The 20547-nt window shown below is 39.5% G+C and overlaps 1 protein-coding gene across 4 annotated transcripts in view; it reads left to right on the forward strand.

Moving 5' to 3' along the window:
* MYO16 (myosin XVI) overlaps nucleotides 1–20547 on the forward strand; it is a 598386-nt gene that overhangs the window by 489285 nt on the left and 88554 nt on the right. For all 4 annotated transcript variants that reach the window (XM_023621818.2, XM_023621819.2, XM_023621821.2 and 1 more), the window contains exons 28-29: nucleotides 1664–1766; nucleotides 19217–19313. In XM_023621818.2, coding sequence (XP_023477586.1) covers nucleotides 1664–1766; nucleotides 19217–19313 — 200 coding nt within the window. The remainder of the gene's footprint in view (nucleotides 1–1663; nucleotides 1767–19216; nucleotides 19314–20547) is intronic.

A 20547-nucleotide genomic window follows, 5' to 3' on the forward strand; every position in this document is an offset into this window, starting at 1 on the left:
CTACCAACTTCAGTGCCTGCTGGGTAGGAAATCACATTCTTTCCTCTTATAAAAAATAAAATAAAATCACTGAATACTTCAGTCACCATAGATCATTTCAGTCCATTTGGTGTGATCAAAATGATGAGCAAGATTTTTCATATCCTTGCCTCTGGCACTACAATTTCATGTTCAGTCTCTGCTACTTGCTATTTTTACACTCCTGTTCCCTGAGTTTGATACATGAGCAAAAATCCATATATGAGAAAGAAGGGTTGTTGCTGATGCTGATGTATTTATTTTGTCTGACTCATGGCTAGCAAGATTATGACAGTTCTCAATCCAGGACAAATAATATACTGAATTTTCAGTGACAATGCTAAGGATTTAAGAAACGAAATGAATGTCTGCTACTGAAAAAGTCACATAGGTATATTTTCTCAGTCCATGTTGTATGCCAGACCCACAGTTACTGCTGCACTGCCTGACGTGCAGGGCACCTCATTTCTCTGTAGCACTTGCAGAAATAAAGAAGTGTGTGTAAATCCAGTGAGGCTGTCAGCAGGACATGCCCAGTACTCTCAGTGCTTGCTCAGAGGGAGGGTGGGAAATAAAGATGTGTAGGCAATGTACTTCCTTCCTTAGTTGCCCTAAGGAAACAAGGAACTCATTTTAGAAGATTCCAAGTTTGCTGCAACAAACTTTAGATGAAAAGCTAAGATGTTTTACAGGAAACTTTGGTCATTTAACTTTTGACACTGAGTTCCCAGAGCAGCCCAGCATGAGAATCATAAACACACAATGCAACCAGATGCAGGTGCATAGATCTTTGCTGTTTCTTTCATTTCTTTCTCTCCATCTCCTCTTCCTCCTCCTCCTCCTCCTCTTCCTCCTTCTCATCGTCCTCCTCCCTTTCTTCTTCCTCCTCCTCCTCCCTTTCTTCCTCCTCCTCCTGCTTCTTCCTCTAATGCAGTTTTGCTTATATGTCGGGTTAAACATCACAAGTGCAAAGGAAAATTTTACATAGATTTTTTAAAAATGAGTGATAGAAGTTTGAAAGGCATTTTTTTTAAATCCATAGGAAACCATTATTTTGCCATGAATTTCAGCTAGGGAATGGAAGTTAATTATTCAGAGAAATTTCCAAAAAAACCAAACGTCCTTCTAGAGGATTTAAAATACTCAATATGTAATAGATGAAGAGGAAGCTGCTCTACTCCACCTCTCACTTCAATAAAACCTGGATGTTTTGATATTCCTTTATTATAGATTCTAACTACATCTAGATTCACTCTCAAATGGTAATAAAGAATGCTGGAATTTCTTAGAAGGCATATTTTTAAGTGCATTCTAAATATTTGAATGAAAACTAATAGATTAATTTTCTTCCTCTTTAAAGTTTCTTTTGACAAGTGGTTTGCATCACTGCATAACAGTGTTAAATATATATGAAAGGATTGAAAAATATATTTGACTCATTTAAAAAATCATTTTCCCTGTAAAAGCTAATGGTTGTTTCACATTGCACAATGTTAAATGCACAGCGGATGGAGATTTGGGAACTCACGGGATAAAGTAAGACTGGGGAAAATTTAAGAAACAGTAATGCAGACAAGCCCTTTGAATGTAATCATTTGCTTGACGAATTCAGTCATGGCTTTCATGTCCCTGCCACTCTTCACAGGTATAAGCCATTGGCCAGTACACTCCCGGGCGAGAAGAAGAAGCTGTCTGCTGAGGAGAAATGTCGCCGTGTTCTGCAGCAGTGTAAATTACAAGGCTGGCAGGTTAGTGGCCCACAGGCTGCGCACAGACCAGGTTAGGATTTTGAGTAAGTAGCTGAGTCATTGTGGGGAACCACCAAAGTCTCCCTGGCAAAAACAGATTGCTTTGACGTGTTTGGCAAGGCGGAACACTAAGTGTGGTCCCTGGAGACACCTCAGGCTTTCTGATTTACTGGTGTTGGCAGCATGCGGCTAACGCGGCAGGGAGGCCAAGGCCCCTTTCACGGTGCTGACGAGAAGTTCCAGGAGGGGCGTTCGGTTTGTCCATATCTCAGATTTGACTTTGTCACTGAAGCTTTTTGAAGTCTCTAAAAGGTAGCAGAAGTCAGAGAAGCTAAAATATGAGGACTGAGCGTCGATCTCTTGGCTCCCAGCTGGATCTCACAAGCGTTCCTAGACCAGGACTCCCCAGGCCCGCCAAGCCTTGTTTAGGATCCTTTTTCTGTTCCTCTTCTGCCTCTCCCTTAACACACACTGAAAATATCACTGTCCTTTAAATTCACTCAATGGCAGAAGGTTCATAACGGAAAATGTTGAGTTCTTTTCTGTGATCCTCTTGGCTGGCAGAGTCCAGGAGCTACGGGAGAGGTAGCTGGACTTCCAGAAGGAGGAAGTAACAGGAGACAAATAACAAGGGAAATAAATGCTCCCCAGAAACAGTAGGGCACAGCTGTGGATTTTGTTTAATATCTTAAACAACATCAGAATGCCCCCTGGGACTAGCGTTAGGAAGAGGAGATTTGAAACCTAAAAGGATTGAGAAGGTAATATTGGAGTAATAATGAGAAATAATTAAAGTCCACAACACCAGGGATTATCAGAAGTTTCTACCTATAAAACAACCCAAAGGTGGCAAAGAGCATGGCGGCTGATAGTTCTGGCAAGATGTACCAAGTGCTGGAAAGCAGACATAAATCTCATTTTAAAAATGATAGAAGAACATCTATAAGTGAAAATGTATGACAATTGAAGAGGCCAAAGACAAGGGCCTCCCTTCAGAAACGACTTTAACAGAAGGTTCAGAACTGCTGAATATGCCTAAAAGTGGCCTGATCAAGATGAAAAAGATGGAGAATGCTGGATTGACACTAGCACACTCATCCTTTTCGACAGAGAACTAAGAACCTAGAATTTCAGCCTTGATGAGTAATGACTTAATTGTCTATGCCACCCATCTCTTTCTTTATTATCTTTTTTCTGTTTTTTTTTTTTTTAACTAATAATGGAGTTGAACTTTAAGTTACAGTCTGAAGGAGGAAGCTCACACAGTCTGTAGTAGTCATGGATGCACATCCGTGCTGAAAGAGTGGATAAAAAAAGAAGGAAGAAGGAGGAATTACTAACAGAATGACGTCAGCTGACCACTCTCGGTCAGTGACATAAGATGTGGTTTCACATATAGAATTGTTACTCAAGCTAGGAGCTAACCGAAGTCATTTCAAATGAATCATTGCTTTTTAGTAAGCAATGAAACTTTTAGGAAATTTTAAGTAAGTATTTCGATAGTACTGGTTCATGAGTACATAACACTAAGATTTTCTCATTGTATTTTTTTCTTTAAAGAATATTCACAGGTAAGAGTAATTTCTTTATTAATGTTGAGGAAGAAACTTGAGTTGTAGGAAAAAAGTGAGAAAATCTGGAATAATTCTTCCCCTAAGAAAGTGCCTGGCAGTAACCACAATTGCTGACCAGCCGTCAGTCCACTGACTCACCTGGGTAGAGTATGGGGTCGGACATGGGAGGTGGCTGGGAGACAAACTGGTGCCTGCTAGCCATCATTCCTTCCCCATTTCTGCAAGTGCTAAGATACTTGAAATTGCATCTGAAGATGGCATTAAATTGAAACACGCATTGAGAGTTTGAAAAAGTGCATTAAAATAAAAGATGGGAAAGGGCTACCATTTCATTGCATTAAGTCCATTTTCCCTTATGTTTTAACTCCCCAAAGGAGACTGAGAATACAGGACCATAAAAAAAAAAGAAATTCATTCATTCGCTGAGCATGTTTGCTTGGGGGTTCCATATCAAGTAGTTGGGAAAGACTGCTGTGTTCAGCTTCTCCAAGATGTAACCTTTCATATACTTTATACTGTAAGAGAAATCATCGACTTCACAGAAATAAGGCTTATTCATCTTTCACTTTTTTTGCTAGTCAGACAGAAAAAGAATTTTTTGAAAAAATCATTTATTCCTGTCCTAGAAATTCAGACTCCTCAGTTTCAGAGGCACCACATTTGTTTGAAATGTGTTGATAGTTACAGGAAGACTTGCCATTACCGTATTCTGGGTGGTTAATCAGGACAAGGAGTAAATAGGAGCTGTTTGATTGAAGCAACTATAAGGACCTACTGGATGGTTATTGTGTCTGTAGCGTGATTCCCAAATTGCTAAGAGTTACAATGTATGTTTCTCTTAAGCAGTCAGTGTTTATCCTTTGGCTTTGAATGGTGAGCCTGAATTAATCGTTATTCTTTTCCATATTTTTTAAAGCAATGCTAAAAGACAGAAGGATTGGAGTCATCTTTTGCTGTGTGAAACTACATCGAGTGTTAGCTAGAAATTCAATTCTCTTAACTAAAAATACATTCTTTTTATTGTCACTCTGATGAGTCTCAGAGATCTTGTGAGATTTCTTCCTCTCTCAACATTAATCAGACCCTGTGTAAGAAAGCCTTTGACTCGTCAGTATGGTATTCTAACTCCATAGTTGCCATACTTTTGTACATTCCAGCAATTCCGTAAGTGATGGGGAACACCAGCATTCCCTATTTCAGATGGGGAGAAAGACATCTGATGTTCAGTGCTTTTGTGTATGTTTACCAATCCACGCGAGCAACTCATTCTTTCTGTAGTCGTGGGCTTAGAGTGCGTATGCGAGGCACTGGAACTTTTATTACTTGATAAATAATGATTTCTCTCATCAACAGAATGTGTTACAAATATTCAGAGTTTTTTGGCTTTATTTGATTTAAGCCTAATAACAACTCTATGCAGAAAAAGGAAAGTAGGCAGGGTGAGCCTTAATGACCTCATTTTAGATAAGAGGAAATAGAGTCTTGGAGATCAACATACTGATCCAAATATTAGATGTAGTTAATATTCAGTTTCAGTGCGAAGGCCACTTTGCTGAGACCAGCATCTAGCTCTTGCAATGCCGTGTTCTTTCCACTGCATTTAACTCGATCTATATCTTTTAATGTAACTATCTAAAGTCCTTTTATTCAGATTACAGAACTTGAAAGGCACAGACTATGCACTGCAGTGTGCCCTTTGATCAAAGGCACTTATATGTACCTTTATTGGTCAGGGCAGATTGCTTCTTGTAGTTAGTGTGTTTTTTATGTTTATAATTTACCCAGTAGATGAAGGAGAAACAAGCCGACTGCTTCCCGTTGCCGGCCGATTCCGATCAGAATCTTTCTTTCCCAAACTGTCAGCCAACTGACCCTTAAATAGAACAGGACTTTTGGACTGTATTTCTGAACTGCACCTCTGAAAGAAAGGGAGAAGGAGAGGAGAAAGGGGAGAGAAGGAAAAGGGAGAGAAGACGGAGAAGAAGAACCAGAATCTAGTGAAGAAGTGTTTGACTTTAGAGTTGAATATCCATCCTGGCTCTGATTGCTTGCTGAGAGCCAGAGGCCGCTCAGGCCACCTAGACAGGATTCCTGGGGTGGAGACAATTCATGGGTGGTGCTGGTTGAGATGCGAGTCAGGGTAATACTCGCTTCACATTCACTACTTGAGCAAAGGCAGTTTGAGAACAGTCTTACTAAGCTATTTTGGTAAATGCACCCAGTTTGCAGTATGCCAGGCTTTGCTCATATTGGTATTTATTATCATATTGCTCACACTGGTATTTCCTTTGTGATGATGGATGGCTCCTCTCTCTGAATACATAAAGTCAGTCCATTCTGCCCATGATTTTCATATTCTTTTGTTATTCTACCTACCGCTTTAAAACACATTCAAATAAAAAGACATCAGTTCCTTGCAGTGAGTGCACACATACAACAGCGAGGAGAGTTGAAGACATAATTAACCAACACCCTCCTGCTCAGAGAATAAATAGTCTGAAATCGTGAGACTAAAGCTTGCCCCTGGAGACTAGCTCAAAGTATCTTCGGTGGACGTTAGGTTGCACTCACTCGACTGAAGGACACATCTTTTGCCAAGCGAAGGAGGGGAACGGGGATGAGCATGCTTTTGCTTAGTACGCTTTTGCACCTTATTTTCCATTTCCACCCTCCCCCTGCCCCCCACAATTTGCTCCTCCTCGCTGGTTCATTCTTATTCCTTAGACTGCACATCTTCTACAGAGTTGTTGATTCTCTCTCCCACTAGCATGTAAGCTCCATCAGAAGGGATTTGCATTGAGGACAGAGAAAGATGCACAGTGGACACTCCGTGCATGTATGCTGGGCCAATAAAAGAGTCTTTGTCAGTAGGAAACTACCAAGCCATACTATATATTTTATATGGGTACATAGACATTTAAGAATCTTTAAAATCTGGACTAAGTCACAACAAAAACCTAACAGTGGTAGCATCTAGTTAATTGTTTTGAGATGATAGTCAAATGGAATTTTAGCTTATATCTATGTTTAGAAGGTATAGATATTCATGCATTACTTCTGTAATTAAAAATGATTTTTGGAATTTGTAACTGCTACATAAATACAATTTAAGTAGAATACTACATAGGGTCAAATTAATTATTTTAAGCATTTGTGAAAAAACTGTAAGTCACACTAGCTGTTTTTCTTAAAAACATTTTTCTTTCAAATAATAATTAACCTATTGTGCATTTTATACCACTAGCCTTTACTTCTTGAAGGAATCTGCAGACTTCTTTCACATGATTTGAACTGGTAACCACAAGTTCTGGCAAACTCACTCATGTTGCTAGTCCCTTAACATACTCAACATCACTGCTTTAACAAAAGGTAATTTGGGGTTGAAGAAAAGTGAAGAAAAATCGCGATGATTGGTGTCAGGAAAGGAGTCCTACTTGGCGGTGGCTTCTTGTTTATGTTTATGAAATGAGATATTTTAAGAAGATGGTGGACTAGTCAGGGCTTTGTCCTTACTTCAAGGCAGAATTTAAGTAAGTTGTTCAAAGAGGAATGGAAGGTTCTTGAAGTGATTTGAGGAGACTGTACGTGACTAACTCCCAGTGCTGTTTTCTGTCTCACTAGATATATTTTTCTTTATGAAACGAAGAGTCTGTGAATTACTTCGTTTATGGAAAAAAATCCCCATAGCTTGAATTAATTTATAGTTTGGAAATAAGTTAATTAAGCCACTAGTTATTGACCTTCTGATATTTGTTTTTTAATTATTCAGGTATTTTATTCATCTAAATATATGCATTTTTAGTTGAGTCCTACTTTAAAGTAGCTTTGAAAATAATCCCTCCAGAACAATGAGCATTTTTTTTTTTAAAGATTGGCACCTGAGCTAACAGCTGTTGCCAATCTTCCTTTTTTTTTCTGCTTTTTCTCCCTTAACCCCCGCCAATGCATAGTTGTATATCTTAATTGTGGGTCCTTCCAGCTTTGGTATGTGGGATGCCACCTCAAGGTGGCCTGACGAGCAGTGCCATGTCTGCACCCAGGATCTGAACCAGTGAGACCCTGGGCCGCCGCAGCGGAGCACGCGAACTTAACCACTCAGCCACAGGGCCGGCCCTGAACAATGAGCATTTAATCAATCACTTTCTGCCCCAAATTCCCAAAGCCACAGAAGTGGCTGGCAGGCACTGAGGCCCGTGTGGAACAGGCGTGCTTTGCCATGTTATGTCATTTATGTAAAGTGAAAACTTTTGAAACTAATTCTAAGTGGAAAAATAAATGGTATAATCTGATTTTCACACATTTTATATGAATCAACTGGTTATAGGATGATTTCTTCTGTGTAGTTATTTGAATGCTATATTCATTTTAAAGCCATCTGGAGGGATGACGAATGGAGAAACAAATCTGTCGGAGTCAGTTCCTGCGATGCCAGGGGTGCCGCGTCGGAACACAGACTCTGAGAGCCCAGGAGAGTCAGCGCTGGGGAGCGGCTGGCCTCCAGTTAGGAAGCTTCCACAGTGACAGGTGCACTGTCGTTTCAAACAGGCTTCTAGAACTGTGGGGTGAGAGGAACTTTGTGCACAGGCAAAGAAGGGCATCCTGTGAGGACCTGTTGAAGCGGGGGCTCATGATACCTGTTACTGGAAATAGGAGAAGGGAGAAATTCAAATTATAACCTTAGAGAGATTTTATATCCCCTCTAACATTTTAAGGATGAGGAGTCAAACATAGGAAGATTTGGGTGATTTATTCAAGATTATACAGACAGGAAGCAAGAAATGAAATTAGAACTTCAACTTCATCTCAACTATCTACATGATATGATACTTACTCTCCTGTGTGTGTGTGTGTGTGTGCGTGTGTGTGTGAGTGTGTGAGACTCACAAAAGACAAACCCCAAATTTTAATGTAATATACTTCTCCTATTTGTGTTTATTACCAACAAAAAAATTTATAATAATTATTTTCTTCATCATCATCTTCTAACAATTTTCAAAGAATGGCCTAGATTTTGTTGAGTGTCTTTGTAAAATATGTGGTCTTCGAAGGATTCACTCTTACGGTGCTGAGAATTGCAAGATTAACATTTTTACCATAACATTCAATAAAATCAGCTGGATGAAGGATTTATTATTTCATTAATCTAAAATAGTACAGAAGAGAAAAGATAATAAAAGTAAGAGCGAGAAACTGTTAAAGTTTTAAGCACCCTCCACTTTTTTTTACATCTTCTAAGACAAGACAATTGTATGAGGGCCGTGGGTTCTTATTAGTACAATAAATGAATGGTTTATAACCTTTGTTTTATTACTCAAGGAGCACTTCATAAATCAACAGTAAGTACAACCTAGAAAATAGCCTATAACATTCTTCTTTCTCTTATATTCTTTCTTTTTCTCTGGAATTATTAATGTTGAAAAAAATAAAAATTAAGGATCTAAGAGTATCTCTTGGTACTATGTGCATTATAACTGGGAATTACTATATATGTGCACATATATTCATTTCCTTTTCTCTCTTGTACTAATCACTTACATACACATACACATGTATATGAACACATTTTTGTTATAAAAGTAGTATTCATTCTTGATAAGAAACCTGAAAAATAGAGAAAATTAAAGAAGAAAATGGAGATCATCCATAATTGAACCCCCTAGAGAGAACTACTCCAAATGTCTGGTGTGTATTCACCCAATTTTTAAAAATAACATTACAGATGTTTGATTCTTGGTCAATGTGTCTCATTCCCTTTTCACTCTGAACTTCACTGAGGACAAATATTATCTCCCTTTTTTTCTTATATGTTTTCACACACGTGTGTGTGTGTGTGTGTGTTTCACTATTATATCCCTACAGGGTCTGGCACAGAGTAGACACTCAACCAGTATTTGTTGGATGAATGAATGAACAAATCTTCTACTTATTGTCACATTTTCTCTTTCGAAATGAAAGTATCCACAGTCAAGCCTTGCTCACATGTGTGACAGTTTCTCCTTTAAAGTAATTTTGTATTTTTCCTCTCAGTGTCATTATGCAGAAGGCTTAGTATAACGTCTGGCACTTAACAATTGCTCAGTGAAAACTGGTTCTGCCTGTTCTTAATCTGACTTTCATGTCTTAGAAATCAGCCTAATGTCCTGTAACTCCAGGTGGATTGATTGATCGAGTCAACAAGCATTTATTGAGCACCTTTATGTCCACGAAGTTACACAAGGCAATTGTGATGCGCTATTAGGAATGAATGATACATCCCTCTTCCACAGGGCTTACAGTCTAGGGGGAGGAAGCAACAGTCAACTAATAAGTACAGGGTAGGATCCACCCTGGGAGGGACACTAGCTTAGATAAGGCGGTGGTCATGAAGAGCATCTCCAAGACAAACGTATAGGCTGAGATCTGAAGGACGAGAAGGAGCCAGTCACGTGATGGGGCAGGGAGCTGGGGTCTAGGGGAGAAGTGTGTGCCAAGACCCTGAGAGGATGGCAGCCTCTGGGAACGGATGGGAGCAGGATGGCTGGAGCCCCGAGAACTGGGTGAGAAGGGGAGATGAGATGCTGTAGCGCAGTGTTTCTTAACCTTTATCATTTCATTATTGCTCCACTAAGGAGAAAAATTAATGAGAGAATCACTAAGGAATTTAGTTCTTGGGGGCAAAAGGTATCTTAGCTATTACAATGGTTGTGGCCCTTCAATGATCAATCCTCCTTGACAATATGTGTCTCTTAAAAACGTCTGAAAAAATGGTGGTTATGCCTATGCCTAACCCATTTCCATTTCTTATATATCAATCTAATTTTCCCCAATTCCTGATTTATTTAGTCATCACCAAGCCTTAATTAAGCACCTAGTACATGCCAGAAACCTTGAAATAGCTAAGGGTGTTTTTGCAGATCAGGAACCAGTTTCTCCCTCTGGGGGCAGAATCACCACACTGGGAATGGGTACTCAGAGGCAAGCGGGGGCCAGAGCCAGTGGGATGTTGTGTAAGTCAAAGCTCAATATTCTATTTTAAGTTCAATGTGAAGCTGTCGATACTCTCTAGAGGAGGTGGAACATGATCTGATTTATGCTTTAAACATGACAAAATGTATTGTTGAAGAGCAAGGATACAGTTGGGAAACCAGTTAGCAAACTGATGTAGTAGCTCACGCAAGACAGAGCCCTGGGAGACCCAACAAAGAGGGTAGCTAACCAGTGAAGGGACAGGAGAGAACCTCGTGGCGGCCTTCAGTCAATGGGCCCATTAGGTTGTATTGACTTGAAGAGTGGAATCCCCTTTAAAAGCAACATGTTAGTTTAGGTCAGGAATATGCTGAAGCCCTTATTAACAAGTGTGAATTTGCTGCGCAAAATATGTGGGGAGCTCTAAAAGATGGAGAAGACCTTCAGAAGTCGAAAGCAGAAGATTGTTCACAAAAATAAGTGTCAGTCAGTCTCAAAGCAAACGTGAACACACCACAGAACAGATATTTGGAAAATTAGGAAAGCTATGTAAGTATTTTTAATATCATGAACAATATAAGATCAGATACCCAGGATGAGGTGCCATGAGTACTCCTGTTTTTAGAAGTAGAGCAAACATCAAAATACATCACTGGCAGTAAGTTGGCAGATGCTGGTGATGGAAGGGCCGTCTGCCTGTGTGTCTGTACACGCCCCAGTGGGTACACTGAGCTGTGATAGTGTTTATGTTGCTGTTAATCATTTATAACATACACATTCCATGGGGCAGGTAATTAGTATTGACATCATTGAGGCTATTTTATAAAGAAGAAAGACTAAAGGTACTCCTTAAATGAATACATTAACTTATGCAATGCACTTTCCTCTATGATTTTGAGGCCAATCAGCCTTGTTTGGGTTTAGCTTTGGTTTGCTTTTCACAATGTGTCACTTTGAGAGGAAGAGATTTGCTTCTTTAGTATATCGATACGATTTCCATAATGAAATAACATGTAGGATCACACAGTGAGTAATTCACTAGTAAGCTCAAAATAGTAGTTTTTATTCATCACTGCTTGCTGTACGGGTCATACCGTTCTAGGTGAGAGTAATTAATTTTTCTTAACCTGCAATTATATGTAATTTGAGCCAAACCACCTTCTTCAAATACCAGAAGATACAGTACTCTATTAGATGTGTGTGGCTGTAATTATCTTTTCTGTGTTGAAGTTAAACTTCAAGAATAGTCTATTTATAACGAAGAGAACTTGTATTTTAGTATAAATGTACCATTTAAAGATGTCTAAAAGTACATTCAGAGCCAGGCTGAACATTAGAATATTTCTATTTAGTAGTTTTTTAAAACTACCATGAAAATATAAAATATTAAAATATTAATAGTAAAATATACACATGCAAAATAATGATCATCCTTAGAAACTTAAATCAAAAAAGCAAATGGGGAAAATATGTGAATTCAGCCTGGAGAAGATGAATTGTAGTTAAATGTTTGTTCTACCAAGCTTCTTGAAAGGATAGACCACAGTATATTCATCCTTGTGGTCCTAGAGCCTGGCACAGTGCCTAGAATTAGGAAGGCCTTTGGCAAATGTTTGCTTTATGAATGGATGGATGGATGGGTGGATGGGTGGATAGATGGATGTATGGATGGATGGACAGATGGGTAGGTGGGTGGGTAGATGAATGGATGAATGACTGATGAGTAAATAGATGGATAAGACAGACACATGGTAGGATAGATGGATGAATAAATGTGAGATAAGGAAAATCAGGAATGATATAAGATACAATGTACCTGGGAGCTATGTGAAAATGAAATAGAAGCAAGAATGAGTGAAGGACTGTATACAGAGCCTGTGTGGAAGTGTTGGAGTTTGGGGAGCTGTTTCTTTTTGGAAGACATTACCTGGTAGGTCAGGAATGTGCTCAAGCATATTCAGAGTACAGAAAGCATATTCAACTACAGAAAGTGCTTTGCATGGTAAAAGTAGAAAGAACAGTGTTTTAAAGGAGTACAGTGACACTCTCAGAGCAGCAGGAAGGAAAACAAGTCTGATGGGAGAGCAATGCAGACATCAAAACACATAAAAGAGTGTATTGTTCATGTCATCATCAATGAAGCGATTTGAAAACCTGGGAACAGATTTACATGAGTAGGACACTTTAAGAGATACCAAGGCATTTTTTCAGAATGCTAATATTAGTGAAGGAAGATGACTACTTGCAATGCATCTGGCTATTATATATCTTGTCTTTAAATGAGAAGTACTTACTAGAATAATGCTAATGATTTTTAGAGCAAGGGAGATTAAAATTTTTAAAGATTAATTTCTCATCAGTAATAATAATTTTTGCAGCAAAAGATACACATTTACAATAAACTATTTCTGATTAAAATAATCTATGGTAATTATTAACAAAACATTCCAATGATTTTAGCCATGGATATAAAGGGATAGTAGCTAGCACTAACACTGACATCCGTCAATAAGAACTCTGTGCGTAGAATGCTCTAGGCCCTTGATGGTATCTGCAGAAGTTTCACATTGGTTTTCTGCTCTCAGGGAGTGTGTGGGAAGTTAAAATAACAGTAAATAGCATCCCTTTTAGTGGAGTAAAAAGTGTTAGCTCTTCAGAGATCAATAAAGATTGTATTATGGAGAGTTTTGAATGCTAAACCCCAAAGTATGCATTTCAGCTTATGGGCAACATGGAATCATTGAAGGTTTCTGGGAGATTAATAAACTGGAGGCAATGTGTATCAAAGGGCAGGTGAAGAAATAGAGGAAGAGGTAAGTTCTAGGTGTTGGTTTGCAATTATCTTAGACCAGAAATGTGGTGGCGCCAGAAATATGAAACTTAAGACCTATTTTCTTGAACTGCATTAGATGCATTTTTATAAAATGAATGAATTCAAATGGTTTAAACAGATTTTATTTTTTTAAGATTTAATTAAATTATTTTTTTAAATATCTGAGTTCATGTAATAGCTAGTGTCCATTAAAATCCCTTTCTTTGAAATTCTGCCTTTTCCATTTTATCATTTCATTTACTTTCATTTCCTTCACCTTAATACATGTAACTTATGACCTTTATATATTTCCAAAATTATCCCAGCCGACAAAAATCTCACTGTCAAGTTGGATATTCAGACAGGTATGCAAATAATGACACAACCAAGAAATCAGTGGTATTATAGAGATACAAATAAGGTACATTAGTGACATAGATATGCTATTATAATGAGTTCATTATTGTAAAGTAAATGCTGAACTGAGAGTTCACCAAGCCATCTGTGTTTTAAAGGTTCAATAGGAGCTTATCCAGTAGATGATTCAGAGAAAGGTATTGAAGAAAAATGAAATAGTATATGTTAAGCCAGAGGAGAAAAACAAGTTCCTATTTTGTAACAGCAAGCAATATGATATGGGTTGAGAATAGATAAAACCGAATGCATTGAAAAAGAACCATACGATAGAAAGTCTAGTAAATATTTTAGGAGAATTTGAACATTATCCTGAAAATCATGACCTGCTATTAAATAATTTTAAGCATGAAAGTAACATAATGAGATTGATGTTTAGAAAGATCACTCTGAAGAGAGTTTTGCCCCAGGTCTCCCAGACAGTGACAGGTGGTTGAATGGGGGATGTCCCTAAAAAGGTGAGGCCAGTAATGTGTAACTCCTGCAGGATCCCAGGGTTGCCGTGGAAGCCAGGAGTGTAGGTCCCTCTACCCCTCCACGAGAGGGGACAACCGCTACATGCAAGCTTGGCCACCCTCCTCTTTGTCTTTGACTGGAAGCGGCAATCAGTGAGGCGGAGGAAGAGGAGAACAAGGAGAGCAGCTTTACAGGTGCCCGTGCCATTTCCCTCTAGTACAGCCTCAGGCCATCCACGCTCCAACCGCCATTCCAGCAGTTGTCTGTGCTGCCACAGCCTGCACCTCTAAAAAACCCCTGAAAACTGTAGCAGTAATTGAAGCTTTCGAAGTCATCAATGACAATTTTGTTTAATCTTTTAAAATCTGTCACTTCAAAAAAAAAAGAAAACCCTACTGGTTTTCTAATAAAAATAGCGATGACTATAATTCACAGATGGTTTACTTTTACAGGAGTCAGAATGACATTAACATTTTAATCTCGGATCAGAACACTCTGCGCTTAGGGAGCGCACAGGCAGAGGGCTCAGGAGGAGAACGTTCCATCTCTCCTTTGCTCTAGTTGTGAGCAACACCTTTTTATAAGAGAATGCAACTAAAATCAAGATTGTAGGTGATCTGAACATTTGGTCTCATCTGGATGAGTAAGAATTTGTTGGATTTGATATAGCACACTAAGGCGTTGATTACAGAGTAACTTCACGTGAATTCATTCCATAGAAAAAGTTTAAACGGCCTATACTTTTCTCCTAGTAAACATCATTAAAAAACAATGGAAATCCCTGAAAAGTTAGAATTCATCTGATCTTGTCTGGAAAAGAAAGATTCCTAGATTTATGTCTCACTGATCCTTAGTGTTAGTGATAGGAGAGGACTAAAGGACTAAAATGCATTATCCAGAATATTTTCTGAGGAAGAAATTCCAAATACTACTAAAAGGCTAATTTCATTCTTTAAAGAGAGAAGAAACACTTACTACAAACAGGACATGGCTAAAAGACCTGCATAGTCAAACATTCAAATTTCCGATGAGCATCTCCAAATATTGCTAATCCACAAATAAATTATATGGTAATAAATAAATCAGTCCATTGGATAAGTGTAAAGTAGACCCAAATAGCTGAATGAAAAGAAGTTTTTATTTTATTTTATTTTTCGGTGAGGAAGAGTGCCCCGGAATAACATCTGTTGCCAATCTTCCTCTTTTTGCTTGAGGAAGATTGTCACTGAGCTAACATCTGTGGTAATCTTCCTCTATTTTGCATTTGGGACGCTGCCACAACATGGCTTGATGAGTGGTGTGTGAGTTCACACCTGAGATCTGCCAAAGCGGAGTATGCGAACCCAACCACTGCACCACCAGGCCGGCCTCTGAAAAAAAATTTTGAATCATCTGAATGTGATGGTAGCATAATACCGAGTGATTTCCACAAAGTCTTTAGCTGTGTCTTAGCACAATACTTGTAATGTGGATTCAGACTTCCATCCTCTCCTGCTTCCGATGAATCGGACGCCTGGAAGCCCTCCTCGCTGACAAAGCCCGTGGTTTTACCTCTGCAGGGAGAATTTCCCTGGGCCTAACTACACCAAGAACTCACCAGGAGCTTTGGGAGCTGGCCTAGCTTTTGGCTCCCACCATGACATGCGTCCGCCTGCATTCCCCCTTCCCTCGCACGTGCCCTGTGTCTCGTGCTCCCACCCTGCACCTCCCTTGTATTATCCCAATCCACGTCTTCCAGCAGAACTCCTTTTTTCTACCTCCAACTCTGGCCTGACATGCAGATCTGTCATGTGAAACACTCAGACCACTTCTTAACTACCTGCCATCGGCTCCTATGCAATCTCTAATATATCATGAAAAAAATCCACTTCTTCCATATTTACAACCCTTCTAATTTAGCCTCCATATATGAACTGAAAACTGGCTGTTTCCTGAAAATACTCTATTATGAGGTTTTACATTTTCTCACTCTCTTTGTCTCAGTGGAGGAGAGAGTTCAGCTAAATCATTGCTCCCCAACCTAAGTCTTATGTCTACATCATTTGTGGACCAATTTCCTTCTACTTTTCTTTTTACTTTTATTCCTTCCATCATTTATTCTATAAGCTATGGACTTCCATGACTTGTTAGCAGCTTGCTGAATATCTTCAGGGTTTTATGTTTTCATTGTCCATCATACCTTATTTTCATCCTTGAAGACCTTATTATCTGTCTCTCTGACTCATCTTATACCAGGACTTACCAATTCCTCACCTTCTGTCTCCAATCTGAATCAACTCTCCCACGTCCCTGCCACTTGTCAAGTTCAATAATGTATTTTCATGTTCTTCAGGAGGTGTATGTGTGTGTATGTTATATATTTTAACATTAATATAGTTTAATATATATGTATAATGGCAATTATACAATGCAATACAAGAGAAATAAAGAACCATTCATAGGATGCTTTAGGAATACAAATGGAAGTCATCAAAGCCCTACTGGAAGTGGAGACATGGGCATCAAAAATCTAATATAGAGGTGGGGTTTGATTTCAATCGTAAAAGGTAAATAAGAGTTGGCCAAAGACAAGCAACAGTTGTAGAGTGTTCAGCTGCATTATATCATCCTGCGTCGCCAACTACTCCCAGGCCAAGGCCAACAATCCATTCTCCAGACAGTTTTAAGAAGGAACTTTGTAAATTTTAAATACAATTTCATAAATTGCCTTTATAAAATTTAGGTCAGATCCTCTTTAAATCTCCCAGTGTGTCCACATTGTTCATGGGGAAATATCGACATGTTTCCCGGAATGCTCTTCACAACGTGGCCACCAGTTATGTGTGCAGGCTTCTCCCTCATCACTCCTCCCACAGCTGTGCCCCAAGCTGGTTTGTCATTGTCTGCTCTTGCCTTTCACCTCCTAGATTCTCTGCCCCATGTTCATCTTCTCCCACCATCCCTAGATACCCTGGAAAATTCCTGCTCATCCTGCAAATTTAAATGGCTTAGATAACATGCTTCTCATTGAGTTCTACCTGATCCCACCTTGGCTACCTCCTCCTCTCTGATGGTCCTTGGGCATAACTCTGTCGTCGCACTGAGCAAGTATTCTTGCTGGGTTTTCTCACTGTTCATCTTCCCCAGTAAACTATGAGCTACTTAAAGAGAGGGAAATCCTTTGAAACCCCCAAATCTATCACAATTCTCAAGATAAACCCACTTTGGGTTTTGAATGGCTGTTAGAAATGTCACTGGAAGAGGTCATCCCACCAAACTCCCTTCATGCCCAAGGTCTCCGTTTAATTAAGGGAGTGGGTCTAGAATCCAGCTCTCCTATTTCTATCCATCGGTCTTTTCTCCTTGTCATGCTCCTTCTATACATTAGTTCCCCCAATGATCATTACTGATTCCACCCACTGTGTAGTTCTTGCTGGCTATCACTCTTTTGGAGTTTCATTTGGGAACCCAGATTTGCATGAATTTTGCCTTTGGGATTTAGTTTCCCACAATGAGTTCCATACCCCAGTCAGTGATGAACAGAAAGATGACATGCTCTCTCCTTCCCGATGCCTGTCTCACAGATTTGTTCTGCAGTGCTCACAGACAGTACCAACTGTTCTTCCTGTTGACTGCCAAAATAAGTCAGCAGTTGGGAAGGGGAAAAAAAAGACTATGAATTATGGAAAATAACTAGGGACAGAGAATGGCAATACAATGAGAAAAAAGGTAACAACTCTCTATAGCCACCCACCCAGGGACTGTCTCAAATTTCAAATAACTAAAAGAAGACTAGATGAAGAAGAGCATCTAGTCAGTCAGTGGTCTCTGAAACAGGACAGGAGTTGAGAGCTTTTCCCGTTGGTCTGACTAACCATCCCACCTGCTATAATGCAAGACTCGGGTCCCACTCTCTTACAAAACTATGTGTTTCTTTAATACAGCAGGTCGTGGCTAAGGGGAGAGTTGGATAGAAAGATGGGAAGTGACAAATATGTTTGGAATAAACTCACTTTCCATGTGAAAAGGTTCATAAACCACCTCTGGCCAAGCACTCTGAAGACAAGACAAGTCTGACCTATAAACCTTTCCAGTACCTAATGGGGTGTATATACGCGCAAGCGTCGGGTGTCATTGTGATGTATGACATAGGCTGTGGGGTGTTATCACGTTTTAATGTCCCCAGCTCATGCTTGGGGGCGCACGTGTTAGTTTTCCTCTCATTTTAATGGTGTTTGTCTCAAGTGCTAAGAATATGATTATGAACGTATCACAAGGTTTGCCTAAGCAGTATTTTTTCTTTTCTAACAGAATATCACCTCAGAGCTTCCCCAGCGCTTCATGTTAGTATCTACCAGGCTCTTCTGTAATTATTTATGTCTGCTTCTCCTAAGAGACTGTGAGCACTAATATTGTGGAGGGCATTCCTCATACCTACCACAGTTCTGTGTCCACTTAGAAAATAAGCACGACACACAAGAACATTATTTTAAAAATGCATGGATATGGCTTATTATTATCTGTTCTTAAGCATTTTCTTTGACAGCTCTCTCCATCAGTAGCAGCACGTGTGGACTAGATGCCTACCAGTAGAGCTTTTCATAGAAACTGATTTGGAAACCTGCTGAAGTTTCTTTTTAAGAATTCTAGAGACTAGTGTTCATTGTACAGCACTGTTTTTGCAAGCCTCTGGAAGATTATTTCTCATGGATGACTTTGTGCAGACATCTTTCTTTTGTGCTGCAGTTCCATAATTGCAGTTGTATAAACATTCAATTTATAATAATATACGGTGCAGTGGAAAAAAAATTGAAACAATTTTGTGGGTCAGCTTTATGGTTATCGTTGGTCTTCTTGTTTGTTTTCCTTTTCATAGACTCAACCTCCCTGCTTTGACTTGAGGAAATAAAAGGATGGCCAAGGAAAGATGAGGGTCCAGCTCTGGAATACAGAGGTCTTTGATGGTGTGGTTTTATCTTCCCATAAAGAGTCAAGGCCCATGTTTCTCTTCTGCACTGCACAGTGCAACCTCCATAGCGGTAGTGTGTAGGCACTTGCAAACTTTTGTGACCATACTTATTAGAACAAAACCTTTTGGATATTGATTACATGTAACAGTGTTTAAAAAAATACGAAGATATACTGGAATTAATTTTGTTAGCTTTAGTCCTTCTAATTCTCTTCTGGAAGTATCCCTTGCCTGATGATTTTCTCATCATCATTTTGGCATCTTCATGCTGTTAAATGTTTCCCTGCTGTTTGCCTTTTAGATGGGTGTCCGAAAAGTGTTTCTAAAATACTGGCATGCCGGCCAGCTCAATGATTTGTGCCTACAGCTGCAGAGAAAAATTATCACCTGCCAAAAAGGTAACCATTACACACCAACATTTCTGAGTTGTGAATACACAATCATTTAGCACACCCCCACGTTTAGTGTCAGAGCGCTCTGCATTATCGTGGCCTGCTCCACCCATCCCATGACATCGCATCCGGGTAACCAGCTCCAGGAGCTTAGGAAGCTCTGTGGCTCAGCTTGCTCTTGACCTGTTTCTATATCAGCATGTGCAGACACTGCTCCCGCATTATTGGGTTGTCATTCTATCTGAAATTTACATCAAACTTGCACCTAAATCACAATTTGGAAGAGGGGATATTCCTATCTTACAATTTATGCATCCCCCACCTTGCAAATATTCGTGCTTGTTGATCCTGTCAAAGAGCACAGGACAAGCAGAGAGCACCTTTGAATCCTCAGTGGGAGGGATGCGTAGGTGCCGCTGTGGGGCCAGATTCCCGGGCCAGTTCAGTCAGGGCCCCTGGTATGCTAGAATTTGGAGGACTGGAACAGCCAATTAGCCAAACTACATTTTGTGTAATTCTACATATGCCTTGGAAAAATCCTGGCCTTTATTTTTCCTTTGTGAAGTGATGATAATATTTGGAGGATTATCCTTGACAGCAGATAGCATCTATTTCTTTTTGACGCAGGGAGAGATTCCATTTAGAATTTTTTTTCCTATAAAAACACAAATGACTATCAAAAATGGATACATTTCAAAAATCATGACTATGTCCCACATAAAACATATATATTTAATAGATTTTTAATTTGCTTAATAATTTAACTATTATACATATCGTAGATAAAATGTTTAAAGAAAGGTAAAAGAAGGAGAAATTAATCTATATGCTAGCTTTTGATGGGACCTACTATAATGAGCTTTGTTCTCTGGTATAGTTGAAACTGTTAAAAAACAAGTGCACCTTGAGATATAGGATGCAAAAATTGGCTTTAGCTTCTGTCCATTTGAGCCCCCGTGGGACTAGTCCAGGTACGCCCCTCATGAAATCTCCAGGGGTCCCATCATTTCCTGATGATAAAAAGTCCTGCTACATGCTAATCCCTCAGATAGTCTCATTCAGAATCCAGCAAGTCCAGTCCAAGAAATACTCAAAATTCAGAACTTCATTCCAAATTAAAATGTCCCTTTTGGCCATCTCAGGGCCCACAGGTGGGGAGCAGCGTGGTCCTCACCGCTACCTACTCAGCTGCCCCCAGACCTCCCAGGGCTGATGAGGGAGGGAGCAAGGAGACGTGAGG

This window comes from Equus caballus, chromosome 17, assembly GCF_041296265.1.
Source record: "Equus caballus isolate H_3958 breed thoroughbred chromosome 17, TB-T2T, whole genome shotgun sequence".
Classification (NCBI taxonomy): Eukaryota; Metazoa; Chordata; class Mammalia; order Perissodactyla; family Equidae; genus Equus; species Equus caballus.